Source organism: Anolis sagrei, chromosome X, assembly GCF_037176765.1.
Source record: "Anolis sagrei isolate rAnoSag1 chromosome X, rAnoSag1.mat, whole genome shotgun sequence".
Lineage (NCBI taxonomy): Eukaryota > Metazoa > Chordata > Lepidosauria > Squamata > Dactyloidae > Anolis > Anolis sagrei.
The window spans coordinates 54,260,331-54,275,374 of NC_090034.1; the positions used below are offsets into that span (position 1 = coordinate 54,260,331).

At 44.3% G+C, this 15,044-nt stretch overlaps 1 protein-coding gene across 3 annotated transcripts in view; it reads left to right on the top strand.

Moving 5' to 3' along the window:
• Positions 1 to 15,044, top strand: part of LOC132781070 (transducin-like enhancer protein 1) — a 42,916-nt gene that overhangs the window by 13,459 nt on the left and 14,413 nt on the right. For 2 of the 3 annotated variants that reach the window (XM_067473466.1, XM_060785006.2), the window contains 3 exons: positions 9,828 to 9,890; positions 10,230 to 10,304; positions 12,658 to 12,853. In XM_067473466.1, the coding sequence (XP_067329567.1) occupies positions 9,828 to 9,890; positions 10,230 to 10,304; positions 12,658 to 12,853 (334 nt within the window). The remainder of the gene's footprint in view (positions 1 to 9,827; positions 9,891 to 10,229; positions 10,305 to 12,657; positions 12,854 to 15,044) is intronic. The other variant, XM_067473465.1, reaches the window with a different exon arrangement.

Here is a 15,044-nt window from a genome sequence, read left to right on the forward strand (position 1 = left end):
GTCTAAGGACAACAGTGGCTCTTTGGCTTATTCCTACTACTATTATTAATACAGCATTACTATTACTCTTATTATTATTTTGTCATGTCAGAAGCGACTTGAGAAACTGCAAGTCGCTTCTGGTGTGAGAGAATTGGCCGTCTGCAAGGACGTTGCCCAGGGGACGCCTGGATGTTTTTGATGTGTTACCATCCTTGTGGGAGGCTTCTCTCATGCTATTACTATTACTATTACTATTATTAAGACAGTATTACTACTATTATTAATAATATTACTATTATTCCTATTACTTGTTATTATTCCCTTCATGATTTACATGACCTATCTCTCAAAGCTGTTGTGAGCATAAAATCATAGAATCCTAGAGTTAAGAGACCCTCAAGGGCCATCCAGTCCAACCCTATTCTGGCAGGTAGGAATACATTGTCAAAGCCCTCCCGACAAATGGCCATCCAGCCATATACATCACCTGGCCTTTCTTTCCCTCCCCAAATATCCTAAATAGTTCTGGTTTTGGTCCTTTTATTATTATCATTATCATGATGATGGAATGCCTGCAGCAGACAGCAGAATTGATTGCCGGCTTCAGGTGTCGCTGGCTCCCTGCCAGGCGGCTGTCTGCATTTCTCCTTTCTCCTCCCTTTTCTTTCCCTTGCTTTTAAAAAAACCCTTTAAATTATTTTTGCTTCTCTGGTCTGGGCTCTTGACAAGCCCCCTGCGTGACAAATGCGGGCTTGGAGGGGATCACCTTGGCAGGCGGGTAATAAATCCCCCTTTTCTCTCTCCTTCTCCTCCCTCGCTTCGTTCCCTCCTTCCCTCTTTTGCTCTGTCTGGTGCCTCCCCTTAGATTAAATCCCCCCCTCCAGCGGCAGCCCAGCAGGCCTCTTTTTAATGCCATTCAATCCCACAGCCAACGAACTTTATTATCATCGGAATCTATAAGGTCACGCTCTTGACACTGCTAACCTAGTTTTGGTGGTCTGGGTGAGGATACACACACTCACACACACACGCACACACTAGCTTGGGCATTCGTCATTGCCCGGGTTATTACAAGAAGTCATTATTTTATTTTACAAAATACATAAGGTTGTGGGTGTACTACAACTCACATCATGCCAGATTAACCTCCTGAAACGCTGTCAATACTTAAAATTTGTTATGTTGGGCAAGTTTGCTAAAGATGCATCATCAGTGGAGTTCAATATGTTCTCTAACTTAAGGATGAATTACAACACCCATCATGGTGGGTCAGCCCTGTCAAGTCTCTCCAGTATGTTCAGTTGGTCATGGGAGTTCTGTGTGCCAAGTTAGGTCAAGGTCTATCATTGGTGGGGTTCAGAGTGCTCTTAGATTGCAGGTGAACTATACATCCCAGTATGCACAACTCCTATAAATCATGGTGAATTCTCCCCAAACCTCTCTAGTATGTTCAGTTGCTGATCAATTCCTCTGTTTGTTGTGTGACATAGAAAAGGAAAGGAAAGGGTTAAGGGAGAGGCAGTGGGCAGGGTCATGCAAATTCCACACCAATGGGGGAGTCAGAAACACTGGGATGTCTGTGGTGGAGGAAACACGTAAAATATATATGAGCGAGATATCCTCTTTGCCTTCTCTCCTAGGCCCCATTGTGTGTCTTTGTGTGTGTGTGTGTGTGTGTGTGTGTGTGTATGAGAGAGATATATCCTCTTTGCCTTCTCTCTTAGGCCCCATTGTTTAATTGCACGAACAGCATTATATGGCCCTATAATATGGTTTCCAGACTACGGCCACAGTAGTTTTTATGTGTTTTTACAGTAGTTTTGATTGTTTTACATACACACACACAACTAACAAAGGTCAAGGCCAATTCCACTCCAAATCCATGGGTATGCGTGCCAAATTTGGTGCAGATCCATCATTGTTTGCATTCACAGTGCTCTCTGGATGTAGGTGAACTATAATTCCTATAAATGAAGGTGAATATCCCCCAAAGCCCTCCAGTATTTTCAGTTGGTCAATGGTAGTTCTGTGTACCAAGTGAGGTCAAGAGCCATCATCGGTGGGGTCCAGAGTGGTCTTTGATTGCAGGTGAACTATAAATCCCAGTACCTTCAACGGCTATAAATCAAGGTGGATCCCCCCCCCCCAAACCTCTCCAGTATTTTTCTTAGGTCATGGGGTTATTTGTGCCAAATGTAGTCCAGGTCAATTGTCAGTGAGGGTCACAGTGCTCTGACTTGATGTAGGGTGAACTACAACTTCCATCATGTGGAGTCAATCCCCAAAACACCTCCAGTATGTTTAGTTGCTGATCAGTTCTGCTCTGTTTATTATGCAGGCAGAGTTGCCAAGAATAGGATAGGGTTAAGGGGGGGTCAGTGGGTGGAATCATGCAAATTCCACACTAATAGAGAGAGTCAGAAGCACTGGGATGTTTGCAGTGGAGGAAAATTGTAAAATCTAGGATTAAATTGTCCCTGAATGAAAGCATTCCTTGGGTGATGGGCTGTAGTGTTTGGGGAAGACATTGGCACGGTTTTGGGCTACATGTTGATGGCGCTTTTTTAGCTGCGGCATCACACTTTTGACTCTTTATTAAGATTCCTAGATACTTTTCACGTGGCATATGACTTCCTTTGATGTAGACACTACACTCCTATGGATGCAGCCTGGAATCGCATTGACCTTTTTCGCTCTGGCACCACACTCTTGGTTCAACTAGTGGTTCTACAAAGTCTCCTAGATCCCTTTTTGCAGTGACTCTTGTCACCTCCTCCTGAGAAAAAATGTATAATATCACAAAGGATTACAAACTCACCCGCTTCATTGTAAATCTGCTACAAGACAGGAGCTTTTGTGTTGATTTCCAGGGCCAGAGATGCAGATGGTTCACCTGAAGAACAGTCTGCCTCAAGGGAGTGTGTTTTAACATTTAATATTTACGCAAATGATCAGCCACTGCTAGAAGGGTCAGAGAGTTTCATCTATGCTGATGATCATATCATCACTGCTCAAGTAGATAGCTTTGAAATGGTTGAACAGAAGCTCCCCAAAGCTTTAGGTGCTGTTACTGCATATTACAGGGAAAACCAACTGATTCCTAGTTAATCTAAAACAAAGGCGTGTGGTTTTCATCTTAAGAACAGACAAGCATCTCGAGGTCTGAGGATGACCTGGGAAGGAATCCCACTGGAGCATTGCAGCACAGGGTTGGGCAAGTGGGCTTAATAACAAAAGACCCTCCTCAGAAATGTACAACAGAGTACTTACTTACTTACTTAGGCGATCCCTCGTAGTCCGAGGATGATGGTCCTCCAAGTGTAGTATCCTGGCGGTGGGTACGTAGGTGGCTGTGGAGCCCTATTCTTGATCTGCATCTTCTCCCACAGTGAGGGCATCGGCTTCCAGGTGGAAGGCGGTCCCGGTCTTGGTTGGCTTGACGTGCCTTCCTCTTGACACGTTCCTCTTTCACCTTCCATTTGTGCCTCTTCAAATTCTGCAGCACTGCTGGTCACAGCTGACCTCCAACTGGAGCGCTCAAGGACCAGGGCTTCCCAGTTCTCAGTGTCTATGCCAGAGTTTTTAAGGTTGGCTTTGAGCCCATCTTTGAGTCTCTTTTCCTGTCCTCCAACATTCTGTTTTCCGTTCTTGAGTTCGGAGTAGAGCAACTGCTTTGGGAGACGGTGGTCGGGCATCCGGACAACGTGGCCGGTCCAGCGGAGTTGATGGCGGAGGACCATCGCTTCAATGCTGGTGGTCTTTGCTTCTTCCAGCACGCTGACATTTGTCTGCTTGACTTCCCAAGAGATTTGCAGGATTTTTTGGAGGCAGCGCTGATGGAATCGTTCCAGGAGTTGCATGTGACGTCTGTAGGCAGTCCACGTCTCGCAGGCGTATAGCAGGGTTGGGAGGACAATAGCTTTATAAACTTAGCAGGGTAACTTAGCAGCCGCAGTGTAACCTAGCACCAAAGTGACAAAAAGAACAAAAATACACAAACCAATGTTATCTCTTTCATAGGAAGCCTTTCTTTGTAGTAAACTAATATAATTGCACTATAGTAGCTTTACACACGGCCGTCTTTATACTGTTGCTCCCTCACAAGGCTTCTCTTACACAGATGTTTACCTCATACAGACACCTCCTCACATTGACTGAGGAGTTCCCCCACTGAGGCAAACTAACACTTAACAGGCTTCGGCCTACTCATTCTCCTCAGGGCGACACTAGCTTTGGGCTCTGATTCTAACAGGCTTCGGTCTACTGACTGTTTCAGTGCTCGATTCACATTTTTGTTATCAAAAATACCTAGTTAATTTTTTTAATATTTCTGACACATTGCAGCATACCAAAATACCTGGGAGTCACTCTGGACCGTGCTCTGACTTATAAGAAACACTGTTTGAATATCAAGCAAAAAGTGGGTGCTAGAAACAATATCGTATAAAAGCTGACTGGCACAACCTGAGGATCACTACCAGACACAATTAAGACATCTGCCCTTGCACTTTGCTGCTCTGCTGCTGAATACGCATGCCGAGTGTAGAATACATCTCAGCAATTTTTAGTTTATTTGTTTTCTGTGTGTGTGTCAGGAGCGACTTGAGAAACTGCAGGTCGCTTCTGGTGTGAGAGAATTGGCCGTCTGCAACGACGTTGCCAAAGGGATGCCCGAATGACTGATGTTTTACCATCCTTGTGGGAGACTTCTCTCAGGTCCCCACATGGGGAGATGGAGCTGGAGGGAGAGAGCCTTCTCTTCTATGGCCCCCTGACTTTGGAACTCTTTACCTGGGGAGATCAGGAAAGCCCTTTCACTAGAAATATTTAAAACGAACCTCAAAACCTGGCTTTTCCACTGCGCCTTTGGTGAGTAGGTGTATAGCATGATATTTTACACCCCTCAACGTTTTCTGCTAATGGAGTTCGTGCCCTCCAAATAGGATGTTTAGCCTCACAACTCTGTTTTATGACTTCCGTATAAATGTCCTGCTCCTATTTTATCTCATCATAGTTTGTTAACTGTTTTTATCCGGAATATGTGGCCCGCCCATTGTCATCACTACCGTGATTGTGTTTATTGGAATGCTTATTTTATTTTTATTTTTCATTTTGATAATAATGTTGTTCTTGTTTGTTTTATATGCTTTGATTTTATTGCTTTATTGATTTTATCGCTGTATTATGTTGTCCGGGCTTGGCCCCATGTAAGCCGCTTCGAGTCCCCATTGAGGAGATGGTGGCGGGGTAGAAATAAAGTTTTGATTGATTGATTGATTGATTGACAGAGCTCCCCAGATTCGAACCTCCGACCTCTTGGTCTTCAGTCCTGCCAGCACAAGGGTTTAACCCATTGCATCACCGGGGGCTCATATCTCACCATTTTGAAACAGTGGATGTGGCTCTTAATGAGACATGTCGCATTATCACACAATGTCTATGCCCTACATCACTGGAGAAATTACACTGTTTAGCCAGTATCGCACCACCTGATATCCACTGAGAAGTAGCAGCCAATAATGAAAAGACCAAGGCAGTGACATCTCCGGGCCATCCTCTGTTCAGATATCAGCCAGCAAGCCAACGCCTTAAATCAAGAAATAGCTCCCTAAGATCTGCATTTGCAGGAACACCTCAGCAAACAAGAGTCCAAAAGTGGCAGGTTAAAAAAACGGAACCTCAATCAGTGGTTGAGACCGGATGAGAGACTCCCTCCTGGGCGCACAGAAGACTGGGTGATTTGGACGGTGCTGGACAGACTGCACTCTGGCACCATGAGATGCAGAGCCAACCTTAAGAAATGGGGTCACAAAACAGAGTTCATGACATGTGAGAGTGCAGTAGAGCAAACCACAGACTACCTACTACAATGCGGTCTCAGCCCTGCCACATGAACAATGGAGGGCCTCCTTATAGCGACACCAGAGGCACTCCAAGTGGGCAGCTTCTGGTCAAAAGACATTTAATATCATGGCAAGTTTTTTAAACTTTGTGTTTTTAAAAAATATATTACAGCTGCACCCCTGATTTGCATCTGATATGATAAATAAATAAATTTGCTTCTGACATGATAAATACATTAAATAAATAACCCCTCCTATATCTGTACACTTTGTGTTTACGGCCTCGGTGGAGTGCCATATATTTGGTGAGTCTGGGGTATTGGCTTTTTCTCCCGATGGGGTATCGTTTGCAAGTGTGACCTGTGTGCCTTCCAAGGAAGCCTTGGCCGTGATGCTGCGGCTTTGCCTTCCCATTTGGGTTTAGTGGAAGGAGCCAAACCACTTGGCGAAAGGCCTCCCCGCCACAATTCCCCCCTTGGAGTGGTGGAAGGAGCCCAAGCACTCAGGCCACCACAGCTCCCCCCTCGGTGTGGCTTTGCTGCCTGCTTGCGGAAAGCCAATGCTTCCTTGTGGTTTTGGAAAAGATGCAGAAGCTTGTGGGGTTAGTTTGGGGGGGGGGATGTGCAATTTTGCAAAAGCAGGCAGCGCAGTGCTCCCAAAGCAACGGAGGAAAGTGGAGGGAGGGGAACGGCGCCTGATCATTTTTCATCCAGCGAGCGTTAAAGTGCCACTAAATTGAACATTAACAAGCAAGGGTTGAATTGGAAGCAGGGCTCCCTTAGGAGCCGGCTGCCCATCAGTGCATTAGGAAGGAGAATCCATTACGCCGAGCCCCAGGAGGGAATTAAATCTTTCCCAGAAAGGACTGGCTGCCAAGTCCTTGCCTTCCACTCCTCCCTTCCTTCTATCTAGATTGTTTCCTTCCCATCCTCCTTTTTATTTTCACATCCTTGCACCTCTGTTCACTTTTCATTTAATGAGGAATATGCCTCCTTGGAGTCTGGTGAGGTCTACTCTGGAGGGGTTTTAAGCAGAGGCTGGATGGCCATCTGTCAGGAGGGGTATTCTTTTAGGGCAGAAAAGCGTTGGTGCTGGATGGCCTTTGGAGTCTCTTCCAACTCTATGAGTCTAATAATAATTATCATCATCATAATAAAGTAGACTCCAGCAATACATGGAGCGAGAGCTGCCAGATGTACAAGCCGGGTTCAGCAAAGGCACAGGAACGAGAGACTAAATTGCCAATATCCGCTGGATAATGAAGGAAGGCAGGGAGTTCCAGAAAAACATCTATTTCTGTTTTATTGACTGTTCTAAAGCCTTTGACTGAGTGGATCATAATAAATTGTGGCAAGCGCTTGGTGGTATAGCAATACCACGTCACCTTAACGACCAAGTAGCAACAGTCAGAACAGACCATGGAACAACAGACTGTTTCAAGATTGGAAAAGGAGTACGGCAAGGATGTCTACTCCCACCCGACTTATTCAACTTGTATGTAGAACACATCATGCGACATGCAGGGCTTGACGAATCCAAGGCTGGAGTTAAAATTGCTGGAAGAAACATGAACAACCTCAGATATGTAGATGATACCACTTCGATGTCTGAAAGTGAGGAGGAGCTTGAGGAGCCTTCTAATCAAGGTGAAAGAAGAAAGGGCAAAAGCTGGGTTGCAGCAAAACATCAAAAAACCCAAGATCATGGCAACCAGACTGATTGGTAACTGGCAAATAGAGGGAGAAAATGAGGAGGCAGTAACAGACTTTGTATTTCTAGGTGCAAAGATGACTGCAGACGCCAGGAAATCAGAAGACGTTTCCTTCTTGGGGGGAGAGCAATGTCCAATCTCGATAAAATAGTGAAGAGTAGAGACATCACACTGGCAACGAAGGTCCGCATAGTTAAAGCAATGGTATTCCCCATAGTCACCTATGGAGCCCCCAGTGGCGCAGTGGGTTAAACCCCTGTGCCGGCAGGACTGAAGACCAACAGGTCACAGGTTCAACTCCAGGGAGAGGCGGATGAGCTCCCTCTATCAGCTCCAGCTCCTCATGCGGGGACATGAGAGAAGCCTCCCACAAGGATGATAAAAACATCAAATCATCCGGGCGTCCCCTGGGCAACGTCCTTGCCAACAGCCAATTCTCTCACACCAGAAGTGACTTGCAGTTTCTCAAGTCGCTCCTGACACGACCAAAAAAAAAAGTCACCAATGGATATGAGAACTGGGCTATAAGGAAGGCTAAGCGAAGGAAGATAGACACTTTTGACCTGTGATGTTGGAGGAAAATTCTGAGTGCACCCTGAACCATAAGAAGATCCAACCAGTCCATACTCCAGGAAATAATGCCCAGCTGCTCACTGAAGGGAAGGCTATTAGAGGCAAAGATGAAGTACTTTGGCCACATAATGAGAAGACAGGAAAGTTTGGAAAAGGCAATTATACTGGGGAAAATGGAAGGAAAAAGGATGAGGGGCCGACCAAGGGCAAGAAGGATGGATGGTATTCTTGAAGTGACTGGCTTGACTTTGAAGGAACTGGGGGTGGCCATGGCCAACAGGGAGCTCTGGCATGGGCTGGTCCATGAAATCACGAAGAGTTGGAAGCGACTGAACGAATCATCAGCAACAACAACAACTACTACTACTACTACTACTACTACTACTACTAATAATAATATAGTAATTCTATTTTTCAGCTTGGCAAAAGGGGGTTGGACTGGATGACCTATGGAGTCTCTTCTAACTATGAGTCCAATAATAATAATAATAATAATAATAATAATTATTATTATTATTATTATTATTATTATTATAGTGATTCTATCTTCCAGTTTGGCAGAAAGGGTTGGACTGGATGACCTATAGAGTCTCTTCCAACTCTGAGTCCAATAATAATAATAATAATAATAATTATTATTATTATTATTATTATTATAGTGATTCTATCTTCCAGTTTGGCAGAAAGGGTTGGACTGGATGACCTATGGAGTCTCTTCCAACTCTATGAGTTCAATAATAATAATAATGAAAATGATAATAATAATAATGTTTTCCCTTCTTTTTTCCAAGATACTCTCAGCATCTTTCTAGCTTTTAAACAATTCAGCTAGGATCCCATCATCTCCTGCTGCCTTGTTGTTAGCAATGCTTCTTAAGGCCCATTCAACCTCACTCCTCAGGATGTCTGGTTCTAATTCATTCACCACACCCTCAAAGCTATCCTCGATATTATTATCCTTCCTATACAGATCTTCTGTATAGTCTCGCCACTTTCTCTTCATCTCTTCAGCTTCTGTTCAGTCTCTGCCATCTTTGTTTTTGATCATGCCCATTTTTGCCTGAAATTTACCTCCGATATTTCTAATTTTCTGGAAGAGGTCTCTTGTCCTTCCTATTCTGTTGTCTTCTTCCATTTCCATGCATTGCTTGTTTTAAAATAGTCCTTTATCTCTTCTGGCTAACCTCTGGAATTGTGCATTCAGTTGAGCATATCCCTATCACTGTTTCCTATCTCCCCCTATTACGGTTATTAAGTAATTCTGTCTTCCAGCTTTCTATAGCCTTATTTCTTCATGAACTTCCTGTAATGATTCTGAAGTTGGATGGGAATCAGCACTATTTCCAATTTTAATTCTACATTTGGCCTTCCCATAGTTTTAATTGTATGTTGTCTTATTGATAATGTTATATGTTTATGTTTTATTTTAATTGCTTGTATTTTTGTGATTATTGCTTGTATTGTTGTGTTCGGGCTCGACCTCATGTAAGCCGCACCGAGTCCCTTGGGGAGATGGTAGCGGGGTACAAATAAAGTATTATTATTATTATTATTATTATTATTATTATTATTATCAGTCAGGAAGGCTTGAATGGTGTCTTGTTGCCTGGCAGACAGTAAGGCCCTTTGGGGTCTCTTCTGTGATTCTTTGAGTGTCGAATCCATGTTTTCAAGCACTTCCTGTGTTTTTCTGTGTTTGTTTCCCTCCTCTCTTGCAGACGGAGATTGCCAAGCGGCTCAACGTGATTTGTGCCCAGCTCATTCCCTTCCTCTCCCAGGAGGTGAGTGTGGCTGACTGTGGATGTCTTGGATAGCATCCTACTGTCTGGCAAGAAAGGACTTGGACTAGATGATCTTCCAATGCTCGTATTCTATCGTTCTTATAGCCTTACTTCTCCAAGAACTGAATGATGTCTATGAGGCTAGATGGCCATCTGTCGGGAGGGTTTTGATGGTGTCCTCTGCCCAGCAGAAAGGGGGTTGGACTGGAGGGCCCTTTGGGGTCCCTTCCAACTCTAGGATTCTGTATGATGGGAAGGATAACAACGGTGGTCATTTATTTTCATGGTGGATGATGATGGTTTGGATACTTTTCTCTGCCCACCCTTCTCTCTGCTCAGCATCAGCAACAAGTCGTCCAGGCGGTGGAGCGAGCCAAGCAGGTGACTATGGCCGAACTGAACGTGGCCATCGGGGTATGTGGAGCCCAGCCTGAGTCCCATCCCCAAATATTATCCTGTAGTCTGTCTGTCTGTCTATCTATCTATCTATCTATCTATCTATCTATCTATTAAGTGAAAGTATGTATGTATGTATATATGTTCTGCAAAGGTGCCTAGATGGTTTGATGGATCTAGAGGACAGGCAAACATGGAAGGAAGCTGGAAAAGGGAGAAAGTTGTCCTTTAGTGAACAAGCAAAGGTGGAAGGGAGCTGGAGAAGGGAGAAAGTTGCCCCTTAGAGGACAAGCAAAGGTAGGAGCTGGAGAAGTGAGAAAGCTGGCATTTAGAGGATAAGCAAAGGTGGAAGGGAGCTGGAGAAGGGAGAATATGCCCTTTAGAGGACAAGCAAAGGTGGGAGCTGGAGAAGTGAGAAAGCTGGCATTTAGAGGATAAGCAAAGGTGGAAGGGAGTTGGAGAAGGGAGAATGCTGCCCTTTAGAGGACAAGTAAGGAAGGGAGCTGGAGAGAGGAGAAAGCTGCCCTTTAGAGGACAAGCAAAGGTGGGAGCTGGAGAAGCGAGAAAGCTGGCGTTTAGAGGATAAGCAAAGGTGGAAGCTGGAGCTGGAGAAGGGAGAAAGCTGCCCTTTAGAGGACAAGCAAAAGTGGGAGCTGGAGAAGTAAGAAAGTTGCCATTTAGAGAATAAGCAAAGGTGGAAGGGAGCTGGAGAAGGGAGAATGCTGCCCTTTAGAGGACAAGTAAGGAAGGGAGCTGGAGAAAGCAGAAAGATGCCCTTTAGTGGACAAGCAAAGGTGGAAGGGAGCTGGAGAAGAAAGAAAGTTGCCATTTAGTAGACAACCAAAGGAGGAAGGGAGCTGGAGAAGGGTGAAAGCTAAAGGGATGCATTGTAGCATTTGGGGGAAGCGAGGGAATGGAATAATGGTGCCAAGAAGGTATGGAGGAGGAAAAAAGCGCTCAATCTCAATCAGGAGCTTCTTCTTGCTGCAAAGTGGGTTCACCAGTGGCAAAATATCTTCTGGCAGTGGGTTGATTTTTCTGGAAATCCATGCCATGTGTGTGTGTTGCGTGTTCCCTCTCGATGCAAGCGTGCGTGTGCTTGAAGCATGAGCAGTGATATTTAATTTAAAAGCCTAGGGAAGGCAACGCTGACCCAGTTTCGTGGGCTCTGTCAAAACCCATGTATTTTTGAAAACAACAAAAACAAGATCCCCCAAAAAGGAGAGAAAGTGGTGGGAGTGGAAAAGGAGGAGAAAAACAAGGAGTTGTTGGGCGCAGTGGACAGGATAATTATTATTAATGACCTCTAATACCAGGAAAAGGGATGCCACCTATATATATTACCTATATTATTATTATTATTATTATTATTATTATTATTATTGTAAGAGCCATTTGACAGTGGAATATGTGTGATGGGAGTCTGCTTCTCTGGAGGTTTTAAGGAGAGGCTGGAAGGCCATCTGTTGGCAGGGATTTGATTGTGTCTTCCTTAATGGCAGAAGGGGGTTGGACTGGATGGCCCCTGGGATATCTTCCAACTCTAGGAACTTATGATTCTACGGGCCTGTTTCTCCACGCACCTGCTCATTTCTGCAAGGCTAGATGGCCATCTGTCGGGAGTGTTCGAATTGTTCTTTTCCTACATAGCAGACTGCATGGCCTTTGGAGTCTCTCTTCCAGCTCTAGGATTTTACAATTCTATAGCCTTATTTCTCCATGAACCTTCTAATGTCTATGAGGCTGGATGGCCATCTGTTGTGAGGGTTCAGATTGTGTCTTCTTACTTGGCAGAATGGGGTTGGACTGGATGACCTTTGGGGTCCCTTCCGACTCTTTAATTCAGTGATCTAGATTAATAATAATAATAATAATAATAATAATAATAATAATACATTTTATTTTTCTTGTGTCAGGAGCGACTTGAGAAACTGAAAGTTGCTTCTGGTGTGAGAGAATTGACTGTCCACAAGGACGTTGCCCAGGGAACGCTAAGATGTTTTGATGTTTTACCATCCTTGTGGGAGGCTTCTCTCATGTCCCCGCATGGAGAGCTGGAGCTGACAGAAGGAGCTCATCTGAGCTCTCCCCGGATTCAAACCTGTGACCTGTCGGGTCTTCAGTCCTGCCGGCACAAGGGTTTAACCCATTATGCCACCGGGGGCTCCAATAATAATAATAATAATAATAATAATAATAATAATAATAATAGATTCCACATTTTGAGGTGCTCTAAATGGACCTTAGAGGGATATTTTTGTTGGGACGTGACCCACATATCAACATGTATTAAAGGGCCCTCTATGTGCCTCTCACTTCTCTCTGTGTGTCCCCTGTTTTGAGACCAAGCCTCTTTCTGTCTCTCGTCCAGCACCAGCTGCAGGCACAGACTCTCTCCCACCACGTCCCTCCGATCCCGCTGACCCCTCACCCCTCTGGCCTCCAGCCAGCCACTCTGGCCTCCCTCGGCGGGGCCTCGGGGCTGCTGGCCCTTTCTGGGGCCTTGGGGGCCCAGGCACAGCTCCTCGCGAAAGACGACCGTGGTCTTCTTGATCCTGATCACAGAGGTGCGTTGCTTGGTGGGGGGGGGGGGTGGACTAGATGGCCCTTGGGGACCCCTTTCAGATCTAGTGGTAGGAACACTGGTTGCTGGTGAACCCAGCAGAAAGCTGGACGTGTGACTGGAAAAATGAAGCCATTCTCAGTCCCATTCTAAGATGCTATAGATTCTAAGATGCACAGTGATTGCAGTACCATCAACAGGAAACAAAAGCTAAAATTGTGGCTGCTTATATATATGTGTGTGTGTGTGTGTGTGTGTGTCTAGATATATGTACCTGCCTCCATCCATCCATCCATCCATCCACTGAGTTACCTATCTATACATCTTTCCATCTATCCATTCATCCACCCGTACATCTATTTATCTATGCATCCATCCATCGATCTATCGATCTATTCATCAATTTATCTATCTATCCATTTGTTGAGCTATCTATATGTCTATCTATATATCTTTCAATCTATATTTCCATCCATCTATCTTTTGAGTTATCCGCCCATTGTATTGTCAAAGGCTTTCACAGCCGGAATCACTGGGGTGTTGTGTGGTTTCCACAGATGCAGGTGAAACATCAGGAGAAAATGCTGCTAGAAAAGAAACCACACAACACGCTATCCATCCATTCACCTATTTATTTATTTATTTATTTACTGTATTTGTATACCGCCTTTCTCAGCCAATCGGCGATTCAAGGCAGTTTCCAACAAATCAGTACACATAAAACGTAATATACATTAAGACATTAAACAGTACAAAACACCACAAGAGCAATAAATACAACATCATTAGCGTCTCCTTATTATCAAGCAGTTCCATTGTCAAGTCATTCGATTTCCTATATTAGCTAGTCGACATTTGTGAACACTTGCTCGAACAGCCATGTTTTTACTTGCCTACGAAACATTAAGAGTGAAGGAGCAGATCTGATCTCCTTACGCAGGGTGTTCCATAGGTAAGGGGCCACCACTGAGAAGGCCTTGTCTCATCCCCGCCAAACATACTTGTGACAAAGGGGGACCGAGAGCAGGGCCTCCCCAGACGATCTTAAAGTTCTCAATGGTTTGTAAGGGGAGATACGTTCAGAAAGGTAAATTGGGCCAGAACCGTTTAGGGCTTTATAGGCCATCCATCCATCTGCTGAGCTATCCAACCATTTATCCATCCATCCATCTCTGTTGAGCTTTCCATCTGTCTTCCATCCTGTCCATCCGTCCATCTATCTGTTGAGCCATCCATGCATCCATTTATATATCCTTCCATCTGTTGAGCTATCCATATTTATCCATCCACCTGTTGAGCTGTCTATCCATCATCCATCAATCCATCTATATGTTGACCCATCCGTTCATTTATCTATCCAACCATCTTTTTGTTGAGCCATCCATCCATTTATCCATCTAATCATCCATCCATCCTTCTGTTGAGCCATCCATACATCCATTTATCCATCTATATGTTGACCCATCCGTCCATTTATCTATCCAACCATCTTTCTGTTGAGCCATCCACACATTTATCCATCTAATCATCCATCCATCCTTCCGTTGAGTTATCCATCCATCTTCTATCTATCTATCTATCTATCTATCTATCTATCTATCTGTTGAGCCATCCATCCATTTATCTATCCATCCATCTTTCTGTTGAGTCATTTATCCATCCATCCATCCATCCATCTATAGGTTGAATTATCCATCCATCCATCTTCCATTCATCCATCCATTTATCCCTCTAATCATCCATCCTTCTGTTGAGCCATCCATACATCCATTTATCCATCCATCAATCCACCCATCTGTTGAGCTATCCATCCATTTATCTATCCATCCATCCTTCTGTTGAGCCATTTATCCATCCATCCATCTATCTGTTGAATTATCCATCCATCTTCCATCTATCCATTTATCCATCCATTATTTCCGTCTGTGGTTCAATAGTGGTATTGAACAAACTATCGCATGGATATCAGTTTGATATTTTGTGAATCAGTTCAGGCAACTCTTGTCTTCAAAACAATCATGCCAGTATTTAAATTTCGGCTACCGAGAGTAAGCATTGGGAAGCAGAGTGGCCTTTTGGGAGTTCCTTCTAACTAATGAAATTCATTTCTCAATCTGCAAATTTTGGATGGCATTCTTTAAGAGAATGTCTAGTTTTGGAAATGGGAGGCATTGGCATGCCCATCATAAGGATGG